General features: G+C 60.0%; 4 protein-coding genes across 4 annotated transcripts; 1 reads left to right on the top strand and 3 right to left on the bottom strand.

The window, feature by feature from the left end:
* Positions 1 to 28: 28 nt before the first annotated feature.
* ACA1_172780 (uncharacterized protein) lies at positions 29 to 2,441 on the bottom strand (the record flags this gene model as incomplete). Its single annotated transcript, XM_004356499.1, has 7 exons — positions 29 to 446; positions 571 to 797; positions 843 to 946; positions 1,019 to 1,479; positions 1,612 to 1,769; positions 1,861 to 2,244; positions 2,334 to 2,441. The coding sequence occupies 7 exons, from the start codon at positions 2,439 to 2,441 to the stop codon at positions 29 to 31; spliced, it is 1,860 nt and encodes a 619-aa protein (XP_004356552.1).
* Positions 2,442 to 2,637: 196 nt separating this feature from the next.
* On the bottom strand, positions 2,638 to 7,771 carry ACA1_172770 (domain found in dishevelled, egl10, and pleckstrin domain containing protein; the record flags this gene model as incomplete). Its single annotated transcript, XM_004356498.1, has 20 exons — positions 2,638 to 3,187; positions 3,400 to 3,557; positions 3,648 to 3,810; positions 3,848 to 3,978; positions 4,078 to 4,377; positions 4,527 to 4,647; positions 4,719 to 4,758; positions 4,888 to 5,054; positions 5,332 to 5,401; positions 5,486 to 5,556; positions 5,649 to 5,717; positions 5,807 to 5,888; positions 5,955 to 6,019; positions 6,090 to 6,171; positions 6,255 to 6,500; positions 6,566 to 6,767; positions 6,876 to 7,178; positions 7,262 to 7,385; positions 7,486 to 7,588; positions 7,693 to 7,771. 20 exons carry the CDS (start codon positions 7,769 to 7,771, stop codon positions 2,638 to 2,640), a joined length of 3,126 nt encoding a protein of 1,041 aa, XP_004356551.1.
* A 559-nt stretch (positions 7,772 to 8,330) lies between these two features.
* On the top strand, positions 8,331 to 10,301 carry ACA1_172760 (uncharacterized protein; the record flags this gene model as incomplete). The annotated part of the gene is made up of 7 exons (XM_004356497.1): positions 8,331 to 8,559; positions 8,626 to 8,748; positions 8,869 to 8,924; positions 8,997 to 9,282; positions 9,413 to 9,478; positions 9,592 to 10,128; positions 10,210 to 10,301. 7 exons carry the CDS (start codon positions 8,331 to 8,333, stop codon positions 10,299 to 10,301), a joined length of 1,389 nt encoding a protein of 462 aa, XP_004356550.1.
* A 497-nt stretch (positions 10,302 to 10,798) lies between these two features.
* Positions 10,799 to 13,066, bottom strand: ACA1_172750 (DEAD/DEAH box helicase domain containing protein; the record flags this gene model as incomplete). The annotated part of the gene is made up of 5 exons (XM_004356496.1): positions 10,799 to 11,095; positions 11,199 to 11,342; positions 11,427 to 12,216; positions 12,294 to 12,534; positions 12,688 to 13,066. The coding sequence occupies 5 exons, from the start codon at positions 13,064 to 13,066 to the stop codon at positions 10,799 to 10,801; spliced, it is 1,851 nt and encodes a 616-aa protein (XP_004356549.1).
* Positions 13,067 to 13,580: the final 514 nt, after the last annotated feature.

Below are 13,580 nucleotides of genomic sequence, written 5' to 3'. Positions count from 1 at the left end.
CTCACAACCGTTTTTGGTTGATGATGTTTCATTCGTCCACCTCCTGATCACCATCATCATCACCACTATCGCTTCCTTCCTTGTCTTCTTCTTCATCATCGTCATCATCGTCATCATCTTCGTCCATCATGACCTGATCCACCACCCAGTCCTCGAGCGTCTCCGCGTCGGCCTCGGGGTCCTCCGCCGCGTACTCGCGCCGCGCGCTCTCGCGTCTCTCCACATACCGGACCACCTGGGCCAGCAGGGCCTCCAGGTCGGCGCAGCGCTCGCCCTCCTCGTCGACGCTGTTGATGCACCACCTGACGGTGCCGAAGTCGGGCGAGGCCGGGTCGACGTTGATGAACATGTACTCGTACTCGGACTGGCCGGCCAGCGAGAGCCACGAGCGGTGAGCCACGCTCTGCTCAGGCCTGATACCGTACTTCTTCACCGCGCCATCGATCCTGGTGTGTGTGTCGTGTGTCGTGTGTCGTGTGACGTGTGTCGTGTGTCGTGTGTCGTGTGTCGTGTGTCGTGTGTGCGGTCGTGAGTGTGTGTAGTGTGTCTTGTGCGACTAGCAGTCCGTACCACTCCTCACCATTGCCCGCGAGCACTTCGTTGTCTACAGGGCGTGATTCGCCCTCTTCGATCAGGGGAAAGATGTAAAAGCCGCTGGTCCAGTCACCATGCACGCAGAACCCATTGCACGTGGCGTACAACTGGCGCAACGCGTCCGGCAGTCTCGCGCCCTCTCCCTTCTGTTGTTTTCGTATTCGTTTCGTTTTCGTTTTCGTTTTCGTTTCGTTTCGTTTTTGCTTTCGTCAGTGTTTAAACCTGTTTTTGTGTTTGCGTTTGCGTACCGATTTCTTGAGTTCCCTCTCGCACTCGTCGATCTGAGCCTCGGAGAGCGGCTTGTTGACCGCCTTGCACCCCTGGAGAATCCGTTCCAGCAGCTCTTGAACCCCTGGCGCCGCGCATCACATGAGAAACACCTCAAACGGTGGCCACCGTTCGGATTGTGTGAGCCTCGGCGTACTCTTGCTGTGTGCGGCGCCAGTCGGCGGCGTTGGTGCGACATGGCCAGTGTCGGAAGAGCTCTTCTTCGTCTTCGTCTTCTTGGCCTTGGCCTTGGTGAGCGCTGGCTGCGCGGAGGGCGTGGGGTCGGCGAGGTGGTCGAGGATGCGGTGGATGAGCTCCTTCTTCTTGCCCGACACCTTGAGCGAGTGGTCGCGCGCAAAGGCCTGCAGCTCGGACAGGTTGTACCACTGGAACACGTCGGCGTAGGTCACACCGTCGGCCAGCTCGGGCTTTCTACGGGACAGCTTCTGCGGCTTGGCCGCCGTGGTCTTGGCCTTCTTCTGCGTGGCCTCTGCCTTGGTGAGTTGGCTGACGGGCTGGTCGCCGACGATGGAGGCCGCGAGAACCCTGCGGCTCGAGGTCTCGCCCTGCGGCTTCTCATTCTTCATCGCGAAGCAGATGTCGTGCAGCTGCGCCTCCCTGTGCCACGCGCAACGCACACGCATGACCGCACACGCACACAAGCACGAGCGAGAACGCGCACACGCACAAGAATGATGGTGGTGATGAGTTCGGTGTGGTGCGTCGGGCATGATGTGGACGACAACGTACGGGAAGGACTCGAAGAAGGCCAACATGGCTTCATGTTGAAGCGCCTGCGCCACCGCCTTCACCTTCTTGGTCTGGCTGCTGCGCGCAGTGACAGACTCGTCATCGGCGACGAGGCGGGTGACGAGGTCGTCCACCAGTTCCACCGACGCTTCATTCCCCTGCTCGACACCATCACAGGTGTTAGTGGGTCGGGGGGGGGAGAAAAAGAACGAAAAGCGAAGACAGTAAAAGAGCGAAAGCGAAGGGTACGAGGAAGGCGACGAGCCCAGCTCCGCTGCTCTGTGTGCCGGAGAGGGAAGCGATGTGCTCGGTCAGGCGCTTGACCGCCACCGAGCGACTGGTGGCACTGTTGCCCATGGCGGCGTGATCAATGCCCAGTGCATCAACGGCCGCCAGCAGGTGCGCCGTCGGCGCGTGGTGGCAGAAGTCGCGCACGGCCAGCCGCTCAATCTCCGCCACGACAAGACTGCGCGCCTCGCGTGCGGTCAGCTTCTTCTTATTCTTCTTTGTGTTCGAGTTGGTGTTGATCTTCGTCTTGGTGGCGATTGTGGTGGTCTTGGCCAGGCGCGGTGGGCGGTTGGGCGCGGTGGAAGACGGTGGTGCCTCGTTCTCCTTGTTGCCGGCTGAGCTGGGCTGTACGCCAGAGCGTCGTCAGGTCGTGCACAACACAAAAGAACGAAAGCGGAGGGCAAAGAACGAAAGCGAAAACGAAAAGGACGAACCTGGGGGGAGTTGAGGTGCGGGTCTCGAGCACAGATGTCGCGCAGGGCCGACGGAGGGATGCGGCCCACGACCTCGTCGAGACTGCTTTGTCTTTGTTGGTGTGCCATGTTTTGGTTCTTCTCGTGCAGGGTCTGGTGGTAGTTTTGTAGTTATGTTGTCGCCCCGTGGGCCCTTTAGTGTTGTGTTTCGCGCCAAAACAGCATCGCCTGATTCGCTGCACCAGGATCCAGCGAGGTGCTGTTTCTGTTGGCGGGCTTACAATTTTAATAATAAAAACAAGGCTGCCTGCCGAGTGGCGGACTCTCAGCCTGAGATGCAGCTCTTGCCTGGCAGGGCGAGCCGTTCATCAGCGAGTCGGGCGGCCTCGAGCCTGTCGGCCCTGTCATCGAGCTCGCGCGCCGCCTCCGCCTCCGCCCTCGCGCCCACGAGACGGCGCTTGAGCCCCGCATGGCTCCGCAGGGCCGCCACGTAGGCGTCGTAGGCCGCCTCGAGGGGCTTGATGTCGAGCGAGGCCTGAAAGCGCTCGTAGGCGCTGTCGAACAGCGAGTCGCACCGCGGGCCGGCCTTAAGACGCGCGATCTCGGCCATGACCAGGCCGCAGTGCAGGTTGACGAAGGGGCACGACGGCACCGTGGTCTGGGCCTCGAACAGCACCTTCTTGGCGTGCGACAGCTGGCGCAGCACGGTCTGCCGGGCGATCGGGTCGCTGACGTCAGCGTCGGCCGCGGCTGCGGACACCTGCTTGGCCTCCTTAAGGCACTGCATGCCGGCCGCCAGGTTGGCAAAGAAGGCCTTCTTGACCCGCGGGTGCAGGGCCATGATGTCCGACTGCAGGAAAACGAACGTTTTCGCCCTGCGCGACCGCACACGGTGTGACACGACACGACACGACACGACACGACACGACACGACACGACACGACACGACACGACACGACACGACACGACACGACACGACACGACACGACACGACACGACACGACACGACACGACACGACACGACACGACACGACACGAGTTGGTGAGTCGACGTGGGGCCAGTCCTGTCATGAAGGCTGTAGGGTACCCGGCGACGGTGGAGCTGAGGCCCTTCCAGAGGCCCTTGATGGCCTTGCCGTCGACCTCGACGCCGATGATGCGGCTGAGGTAGAGGAAGAACATCTTCATCTCCATGTGCTGTCGCAGGTCGAACGTCGACTGCATCTCCTCGTCGGTCAGCAGAACCTGCACTTACGCTTCATCAGCCTGATCACCGCCCACACCGCACACACCGCACACGACACCGCACACGACATCACCGCAAACAGCGCGTACCCGGAATTGTTGTTTGAGTTCGCGCTTGACTTCGTGGGTCCAGTAGGTGTGCGCGGCGTCTTCGAAGCCCTGCGCGCCCAGCAGGAGGTTGAGGTTGGTGCAGATGATCTTCTTGTAGGGCTCGTCCGCTGGCGTGCCACCCTCCAATTGGCTCGTCATCGCTCTGCATGTGCGGTGTGTGCGATGTGTGCGGTGTGTACGTGTGCGTGTTAGTGATCACGTCGGTCGAGCGGGCGGCAAAGTGCGATGATGCCGACCTCATCTGCTCGCGGATGTTGTTCTTGGCGATGCGGGCCACGCAAATGGAGAGCAACAGCCGCCGCAGCTCCTCCTGCTCAACCAGCAACCGCACACGGCCCTAATGTCGTGTGTCGTGCGGCGTGTGTCATTAACACTCCCTTGGAACGCATAGGAATGTGGAGGAATGTACGAGATGACGAATGTTGCCGCCCGAGGCGTGGAGGTCGGACGTGATGCCCAGAATGAACTTGTCCAAGAGCTCCAGCGCGCCCTGGTAGGCCCTGTCCACGGTGGACTTGCCGCCCGACGGTGATGACGACGGCGTTGACGACGACGATGACGACGATCGGATGAAGTCGCAGTATTCGACCGCGAACTTGCTGCTGGTCGACAGGCGCCGGGCAAAGTCGGGGATGACGGTGTTGTGCAGATACCGCGTGGCCACCGTCACATCGCGGCACATCTCAGGCGCGCGAGGGTCAAATTGTCCCTATTACGCATGTCGTGTTGTGTGTGTCGTGTGTCGTGTGTCGTGTGTATCATGTGAGTTTTTCCACACACACACACACACACACACACACACACACACACACACACACACACACACACACACACACACATCACGCATTATAGGCATACCCATGCGGTGAATGCATCGGAGCAGAGGTAGATGTTGTGCTTTTGTTTGTAGGCGAACACGAGCTCCGGTCGCAGCAGTTTGTAGAACACCCCGCGCAGGTCCGACTTCCTTTCCTCGGGACTGTGCCGCGAGGGCGCAAAAATTGGTGAGTTGCGTGGGGGCGACCCCAACGCAGAGGCAGGCCAACGTACTCATCGGGAGGACTCTCCGGCGGCAGCAATCGAGCAAAATCTGCAGCGTGTCGTGTGTCATTAAATCGTTGTGTGCGTGCGCGTGCGCGTGCGCGTGTGCGTGTGCGTGTGCGTGTGCGTGTGCGTGTGCGTGTGCGTGTGCGTGTGCGTGTGCGTGTGCGTGTTGTACCAAGGACGTAGTATCGGCCGTCGGTGCCGTGGTGGGCCTCGATGTCGCCCGGTCCGTAGAGGATCTTGTCCTTGACCTTGTGTCCGCACAGGCCCAGCGACTGACACGCCTGCGCCATGGCATCGTTGAGCTCCGGAATGTCCGCGTGCACTGTTCGACCTCCGTCACTGCAGTGTGTGCGGTGTGTGCGGTGTGTGCGGTGTGCGTGAGTGAGGGCCGGGCGTTAAAAAAAATAGCATAGTAGGCGGGCTTGGTGCGAACCTCGATCCGTATTTGAGTGTCGTCGATGAGATGGGCAGCACAGCGACAGCGATGATCCGATAGCCGCAATGATCGATCACACACATGAGCGGAAAACTATGCGTGTGCGTGCGGTGGCGCGTGTGAGGTGGTTCGCGTTAAGCTGTCGCAGCTAAGATTGAACGGAGCAGGAATCATGCGTACTTGAGCTTGGGCGTGAAGGTGACGAACATCGCTTGGATTCCATTGAGCTCTCGCCCAGCTGCCTTTCCGGCTGTTCATAAGTTTATCACCAAAAAAATGGAAATGAATCAAATTGTGTCGTACGTTGTCAAACACAACACTTGCATGATCGTACCATTCTTGTGCGACGGAGCGTCCCAGCCGTACATCCACTTGTTCGCCCACCCACCCTTTGTATCAGCCACCCTGTTGGTCGGTGGTGGCGGTGGTGGTTCGTGTGCTTAGAATTTACTATTTTTATCCTTGACCGTGTGGCGATTGGATGGATTGCAGCGTACTTGAGCTGCGAGTCGAGGGCGAACTTGAAGAGGATTCCGTTCTTGATGTACTTTTCGCCGCCGGCCAATCTGTGTGATCACGTGGCGATGATTTGACCACGAATCGGGTGAGTACTGGAAGACTACAGACTACAGACTGGAGGCCATTGGTCGCGTACCCGCCGATGCCCACGGGCTTGATGGTCTTTAGCTTGGGCGGCAGGGTGATTTCGCTGATGATGAGTCGCGCGTAGGCGGTCGCTGCAGGGTCCCAGCGTCAGTCGTGGACCACGCGAGTCTGCCCTTATGGGGGAGTTCCGGGGGTACCTGCGCATATGAAGTCGTTCTGTAGGCAGTAGAGGCCGTCGGGCACAGTGTCGTCCTTCCCGAATCTGCCGATCGGCTCAGGCCTCAAGCACGGTTCGGAGGTAAAATTACATGCATAGGAGTTAAAAAAGTTACCTGGACAAGAGGTCTTGGAACCGATGGTTCCAGTCGATGCCCTTTCCCTTGTTCCGCTCCAGAATCTCGGTCGTGCCCTCCACTGCCCAGCAGCCAAGCACACGCCACCAAAGAATGCAGTCAGACACCCACTCACGCCCGCATCCACATGAGCGCCACTGGCACCTTTTTTCTTGGTAGCTTTGGAGTGGTCAGATTCATCGTCGGAGTCGACTTCCGAGTCTGACTGGTCGTCGTCGGTGGCGGTGGCGGTGGCGTCGGTCGCATCGTCGTCTTCATAGGCGACAGCTTCGTCATCCGACGCGCCGTCCATTGTGCTGTAGATGGAATTCGTTCTCTCTGCTTCCTTGTTCTCTTCTTCCCACTTGTCGCGCGACTCACCACTGTACACCGTCTCCGTCGTATCCTCCCCTGCAGAAACAGTGCATGCAGTGTCAACCAACCAAACTACCCGCAGAAGTTGAGGCGAGGAGTACCCGTGCCAGCGTAGCCACCGTCAACGTAGACGCTGTTCACCAAATCGCGCAGCTGAGGCTTTGCGGGCTTCGTTTTCTTCTTTTCTTTCTTTGGCTTCTTTTGTTGCGCCTGGGCGCCATCGACGGCTGAATAAATCGAGGCTTCAGGCTCCCCGTCGTTCACTCCGCTGTACCCGCCGTCGATTACCACGTCTTCTTCTTCCTGTTGTCACACCATGCGCGCGCGCGCGCGCACACACACACACACACACACCACCGCACACGCACAATTAGTGAGGTATGGACAATACCACAGCGCGCGTTACCGCACCGCAGCCTTCGTGTTGGTCTCATTGACCGGCTCGGCATTCACGCTGGCGGACGAAGACAAATCCACGTAAAGATAGAGCGCATCTCGCTCCGCCGCCTTTTGGTCCGAAGTGGCCTCTTCGCTTTCGTTTTTTGTCTCCTCTGTGTCGAGGGTGGTACGTGAGCCCAGCAGGATGTTGGGTCGTCGGCTCTTGGCCTCCAACTCCTCGTCGACGGTCCACTTTTGTACCGACGTCCACTGGGACCGGTTCAGATCGGTGGAATTGACTGGCATGGCCGGCATGAACAGGTTCAGCCCGCCCTCCTGTGTCCACACCACACATCAGAGGGTGCGTGTGTGCGTGTGCGTGTTACGCGTGCGATGGTCGTGATATCACGTGGGCGTACGGTCGATTCCGAGGGGCTGGGCGGGAACCGGGTGTGTTGCATGAAGTGCTCCGTGAACCGCCAGAAGAAGAATCCCTCCTGGAACGGCTTGTTCTTGTCCACCACGTGTTCAATGACCCTCGCCCTGAACCACCGCCACCACCCATGAGACTGTCAGCTTCACAAGGCGAAGCGGAATGTATGGCATTCCACTCAAGAGAAAGGGGAAGGCGGCGAGCACGAACCGATGGAGCTGCTCTCCGGTGCGGATGGCCTCCTCGCGGGTCACCTGACGACCCAACACGCGCTGACCGTAGGCCACCACCCACGCCACAAACTCGTCCACGTCTGACAGGATACCATCACACCCACAATGGCAAGGTCAGCGCTGCAAAGGAGAGTGCGTGGGTGGGTCTCCAAGGCCCTGTGGTGGGTGGGGCGCAGGTACGTACCAAAGCACTGTCGGTAGGTCTTGAGGCGGTACTTCCGGTTTCGCAGCGCGATCCCGCCAGCCATCGGGTCCAGCGCCATGTCTTAACCATTTTCATTTCAGTTATTATAGAATAATTAAATATATCATTATTTAGTATTTGGTATTTATTTATTTTTTAAGGAAAATGTCAACTACGATGAGGCCCATAGCCCAAGAGCAAATAGAAGAAGATAATTGAAATAAGGTACCTAGAGCGAGTTGAGAGAGGGCCGAGGCCGACAGCACCCGGCCTGCACCGCTGCCGGGCGTGGCAAGGGCAGCCGCACCCTCGGCATCGGTTGGGCAGACCGCAGGCGGCCGCCGACGAAAGAAGCCCCCCTTGCCGCCGCGAGTACAGGCTCGCGCCAACACCGGCGCTGTCTCCGCTCGCTTCATTTTTTGTAGTGGTGGGTGTCGCGCGCGGCCAGACCGTGCTTCTCTTCTAGGTTGAAAGTGTGTTGACCTGTTGTGCAAAGGGCAATCAGAGAGCGGCGGCGACAAAATAACCAACCAAACGCCGAGACCGTTGCACGTGATTCTGGAGCACACCATTGGTCTATTTTACGTTTCCGAAGCGTTACGAAATTTGTCAAAACGTTTCCAAAAACAGCAGAAAAGATGGCGGAAGCGGTGGATGAGAAGATGAAGAGCCATACCCCAGGCTCGCTGGAGGCGAGGTGCATGGAAGTGATTGCATGTGGCATGCACCGGGCGGGGGTGGTCCACGGCCTGCCCGCCCTGCCCGACGATCTGCGGCGCGCCCTCATCGATTTCCTACGCCGCAGCGACCGGCTCACCTCCAACTCGTTGGCCCACCTCCTCCACCCGGCCCACCAGCGCACCACCTGTACGCCGCCCAGGCTTCGTCTCTCTTGTCTTCATCTTTCATTTTCTTCGAACCGCCAACGATCAGGGGACGAGTTGGACCTGAGCGGGTGCACCAAGCTGTCGCCCAAGGGAATCAAGGGCCTGGGCGATCTGCCCAATCTCACGGCGCTCAACCTGTCGGCCACTTCCCTGCAGCCAGCAGCCATCAGTACGGCTATGTCGTGCGTGCCTGCGTGCGTGGTAGGCGTTGTGTGTGTGTGTGTGTGTGTGTGCGCGCGCGCGCGTGTGGTGCGTGTGGTGCGCGCGGCTAACCGCTCTTGTGCTATAGAGGAAGTGGCCGCCCTGGTGGGGTTGAGACGTCTGTGCCTGGACAACTCGTGGTGGGTACGCTCCCAACACCCACCGCAACTCTACACTCATCACACACACACACCAGCTCATCGAAAGTGATGGCAGGTGGAAGACACGTGCCTCGAGCAGGTGGCGACGCTGCGCTCGCTCGAGTCGCTCTCGCTGGTGGCGTGTCCCTGCACGCCACACGGCCTCAAGTCCCTCTCGCGATTGACTACCCTGCGGAGCCTAAACCTGAGTCAGGCGGGAAAAGCCGCCGCGAGCGGGCCTCAGGCCGTGATCCGACGGTCAATGCAGCCGCCCGGCCTCCGCTTTCGCGATCCGTCGCTTCGTTTTCTCACCCGGCTCACCAGGCTCGAACATCTCAACGTCGCCGGCATGGGCACGGACGGTACACGGCACACACGGCACACGGCACACACGGCACACGGCACACGGCACACGGCACACGGCACACGGCACACGGCACACGGCACACGGCACACGGCACAGTAACTAATCTCTGTTCGCGATTGGGCCAGGCTCATTTCTTATTAACTTGAACCCTGCCACGCTACGAGAACTGACGTTTGGCCTGCCAAGCAATGGTACACAACCTTTTTCCTTACGAGCGTGTGCGGTGTGTGCGGTGTGTGCGGTGTGTGCGGTGTGTGCGGTGTGTGCGTTCCGGGCGTGTGGTCCTGACCACGTGGAAATGCAGGATACACAGCACGTCTGCCCGAGGCGCGGTTGAGCAAGCTGACCAGTCTCACGCATCTCTCTATCCGGCCGTGCTCCGACACGGTGTTCGGCCCATCGCGCCTGCGCACCTTGTCGCGCCTGGTCGACCTCCGTCTGCCCATGGTCGTCTTCGCCGCGCCGGTCTTTGCCGAACTGCTCGAGGAGCTGCCCCTCCTCCGCCGCCTGTCCGTCTCCGTCTCGGTGCTGCTCCTGCGCCGCGTCGAGAGCGACGAGCCGGCGATCGAGTGCTACCCCGACACGACGGCCTTTCCGCCCGACCTGGCCTGGCTCACCTTCAACTCGGGCACCAACGTGCCGCCACCCGCAGCGGCTCGTCAGTCCACCACTACTACGACGACGACGAGGCGACAAGCCACCACCACACCGGCGCCGACGGCGGCCTTGGCTTTCCAGAGCGACCCACTCACGGCGAGCACCCTGGAGCGGCTGGCCGAGCTCCTGTTGGCCTCTTCGTCCCGCCTCGCTGTGCTCAAATTCAAAGGCGACTATCCACCAGGTACATACTACAACACACACACACCACACACGACACCACCGCATCATCGCAGAGGCGCTCACATTGCGTGCTCGATCTCAGATATGCCGTCGATGCTGAAGGCAAGCCCGCTGATGCAGTTGCGAAGCCTCCACACCCTGCAACACGGGTATCAGGCCAACCTGCTCCTCTGAACTCCTAAATTCCAAAAGCATGGTTGGGGTTGAGCACACCATCGCCCCGAGCGGGCAAAAGGTGATGGAGCTATCCGCGAGTGTCCCCGTACAGCTGCGAGCCGTGACGAGTGGTCCCAGTCAACCTGGACCGCTTCATCGATTCATTCGCAGTTTGTGTCTCACAGCGGCGGGAGGTCCACATCTAACCTGTGGTCCTCCTTCCAATGTCTCGAGCATCACATGTGCATGAGAGCACCCTGCAGCTGGGGTTGGCAGTGGACACATTGGCCCGGACGCACGATTATGGGACTGGATTAGAATTAACACCAAAACAGTCACACACCATATCTGGGAAATCAAAATAATAACTATGTACACCACAGCTCTGGAAGAGTGATGAAGCTGTGCAAGATCAATATTTGGTGTGGAGTGTCGCAAGAGTGGTGAAAGCAAGACCAACAATCTCTTTGGCATTTCAAAAAACAAAAAAAAAAAAACGAAGGGTTTGCTCTTCTTTACATGGCAAGGCCGCGCACGCCGCGCAGGCCCATCTTGCCGATGCACTGGGCGGTGAGCTTGGGCGGGCGGTCGGCGCCGAGGATGGTGGCGAGCTCGTTGGCCTGGGCCACGAGCTGCTCCTTGCTCCAGTTGAGGTACCTCGAGTGGCCGTTGTAGTAGCCCAGCCACGACTGGTAGGCCTGGCCTATACCGTCCTGCAGCTTCTTGAGGCCTCGCGCGCCCTTATGGCCCTGCAGCGCCATCATCTCGGCCGGCATGGTCTCGTAGGTGGCCAGCGGTCGCTTCGGCTTGTACTGCATTATCATAATTTGCGGATGGTGGACACGTCAGCAAGTGTGCCGTGTACACTCCGCACACCGCACACAAAGGGCGACATGGGTGGAGCGGGGAGCTCACCTCGGTGATGGGCAGTTCGCGAAGCTTGCCTAGGAACTTGGCCTCGAAGTCGGCGAGCAGGAGCAGACCCGATCCCTCCTTGCCGGCCCTGGCAGTACGGCCCAGCCTGTGGATGTACTGCGCCGAATCGGCAGGGAGACCCATCTGCACAATTCACCCAAACGTTTAGTTCAACGCCAACACGACACACACACACGACACACACACACACGAGTCAGGAAGACGGACCTGGAGGACGAGGGTGACATCAGGGTAGTCGACGCCGCGAGCAGAGACGTCGGAGGAGAACATGATGACGTTCTTGCCCTTCCTGAACTTGTCCGAGGTGGATGTTCGCTGGCTCTGGGACTTGCGCGAGTGGATCTCGAGCGTGGGAATGCCCAGGCAGTCGTTGAAGAGGTTGGCCATGAATTGGGTCATGCGCGCCGTGACGAAGAAGGCGATGATCTTGTAGTCCCGCTCGCTGGCCATGTGCTCCCTCACCATCTGGTAGAAGATCGGGATCTGGTCCTTGAACGGGGCGATGACGTACTCCTGCTTGACCTGGACGTTGGTCTGGTCGTCGCCCACCGTGTCGATGGTCTGGTGGGTCGGCGCGATGATGTTGCGCACGAGCTGTGCGAGCTGGTCGGGCATGGTGGCCGAGAAGAGCAGCGTCTGGCGGTGGCCCGTGGGGGGCAGGTACGAGACGATGGTGTCGATGTCCTTCTTGAAGCCCATCTCCAGCAGCTTGTCCGCCTCATCGAGCACCAGCACCGACACCGAATCGAGCAGCTCGCGCACGCCGCGGCTGTTTTGGATATGGTCCAGCAGGCGGCCGGGCGTGGCCACCAGGATGTCGACGCCGCCCTGGTTCAGGTTGCGCTGCTCTGACTTGATGTTGGTTCCGCCGATCACGCACTGCGCGCGGTAGCGGTGCTGCTTGAGGAGCATCTGGGCCTCCTTCATGGTCTGCATGGCCAGCTCCCTCGTGGGCGAGATCACCAGGATCGCGATCTTGCCCGGCGGCGTGAACAGCCTGTCACAAGGCAAGGCACACGCACCACATCGTTAGTCACACGCGTTGTGTGTGTGTGTGTAAGAGAGAGAGAGAACGGGCGCGAGTACTTCTTGGCGTGAAGGCGCTCGATGGAGGGCATGAGGAAGCCCAGCGTCTTGCCGGTACCGGTGCGGGCCTTGGCGATGAGATCCTTGCCGGTCACCGCAATCGGGATGGCCGCCTCCTGCACCTGGGTCATGTAGGTGAACCCGGCCTGCTGCAGGGCCTGCAGCGACTCGCGGCAGATCAGGTTGGACATCGACGCGAACGTCGTCTTCGTCATGAACGGCTTCGACTCTGCAGAGACACAAAACACAACCGAAGAAGAAGGAGGAGGAAAAGAAAGAGAGTGAGCTGCAGTGGAGTTAGCGACACTATCGTGCGCAACGCAGTGATCACAGCAGACAGGCTGGCCAGGCGAAGAGGAAGCGACGGCGGTGTGTTAAGTACCCGTGGCATCAGCAGCAGGAGCGGCGGGAGCTTCTTCATGGGCGGTTTTCTGTTTCTTGTTCTTGTTGCCCTTCTTGTTCTGCTTCTTGTTGTTGGTGGCGGTGGTGGCGAGCGTACCGTCGGCGACTTCGACCTCGCCGAGCGACTCGACGATCATCTCCTCCTCCGCCTCCATGTCGTCCGCGGCAGCGGGCCGCACGAACTCCTCTCCGCCGGTCTGCTCTCGGTGCGGCTGCTGCTGTCGTCCGCCGCCGCGACCGCCGCCTCGTCCACCCCTGCGGCCGCCGCGACCACCGCCGCCGGCGCCGCCTCGTCCGCCATTCTCGTCGCCGCCTCCCCTCTTCCTCTTGTTCACGTGGGCTCCAATTCCGTCGGGCATCGGGATCGCGCCATCAGGGCCGAATCTCGGCTGTTGAGGACGAGAATGATGGAAGCCGGCATGGCCGTTGGGCGCCTCACTGGCGGGGGCCTTGGGCTGGTACCTCTGGCCGCCATTGGCACCGCCGCCTCGACCGCCTCCACCATTGCCGCCAAATCCGCCGCGACCGCCTCCGCCGCCTCGTCCGCCGCGACCTCCGGCTCTGCCCTCGCCCCTACCGCCACCGCGTCCTCCACCTCCGCCTCCCCGTCCTCCTCGCGATGCGCCGTTGCTCCCTCCGTTCGTGTGTGATTGGCCTTCCATCGCGAATATGATGTGTTTCGCGAAAGATCTCTCAAAAAGATTAGCGATCAGGTGTGTGTCGCTACGCGATTCGATAATGAAGAGATGATCTCCGCCGATCCGGCGCCGGTAACGCGACCTACCATTCCCCTTTTATTCCAGCTTTCTGTCTCTACGCGGACTTTCGCACTTTCCCCGATTGCACGAATTGTGCAACGACAACAAGTGGGTG

This window comes from Acanthamoeba castellanii, assembly GCF_000313135.1.
Source record: "Acanthamoeba castellanii str. Neff unplaced genomic scaffold scf7180000084741, whole genome shotgun sequence".
NCBI classification, from domain to species: domain Eukaryota; phylum Discosea; order Longamoebia; family Acanthamoebidae; genus Acanthamoeba; species Acanthamoeba castellanii.
This window is presented reverse-complemented; position numbering and strand designations above follow the sequence as displayed.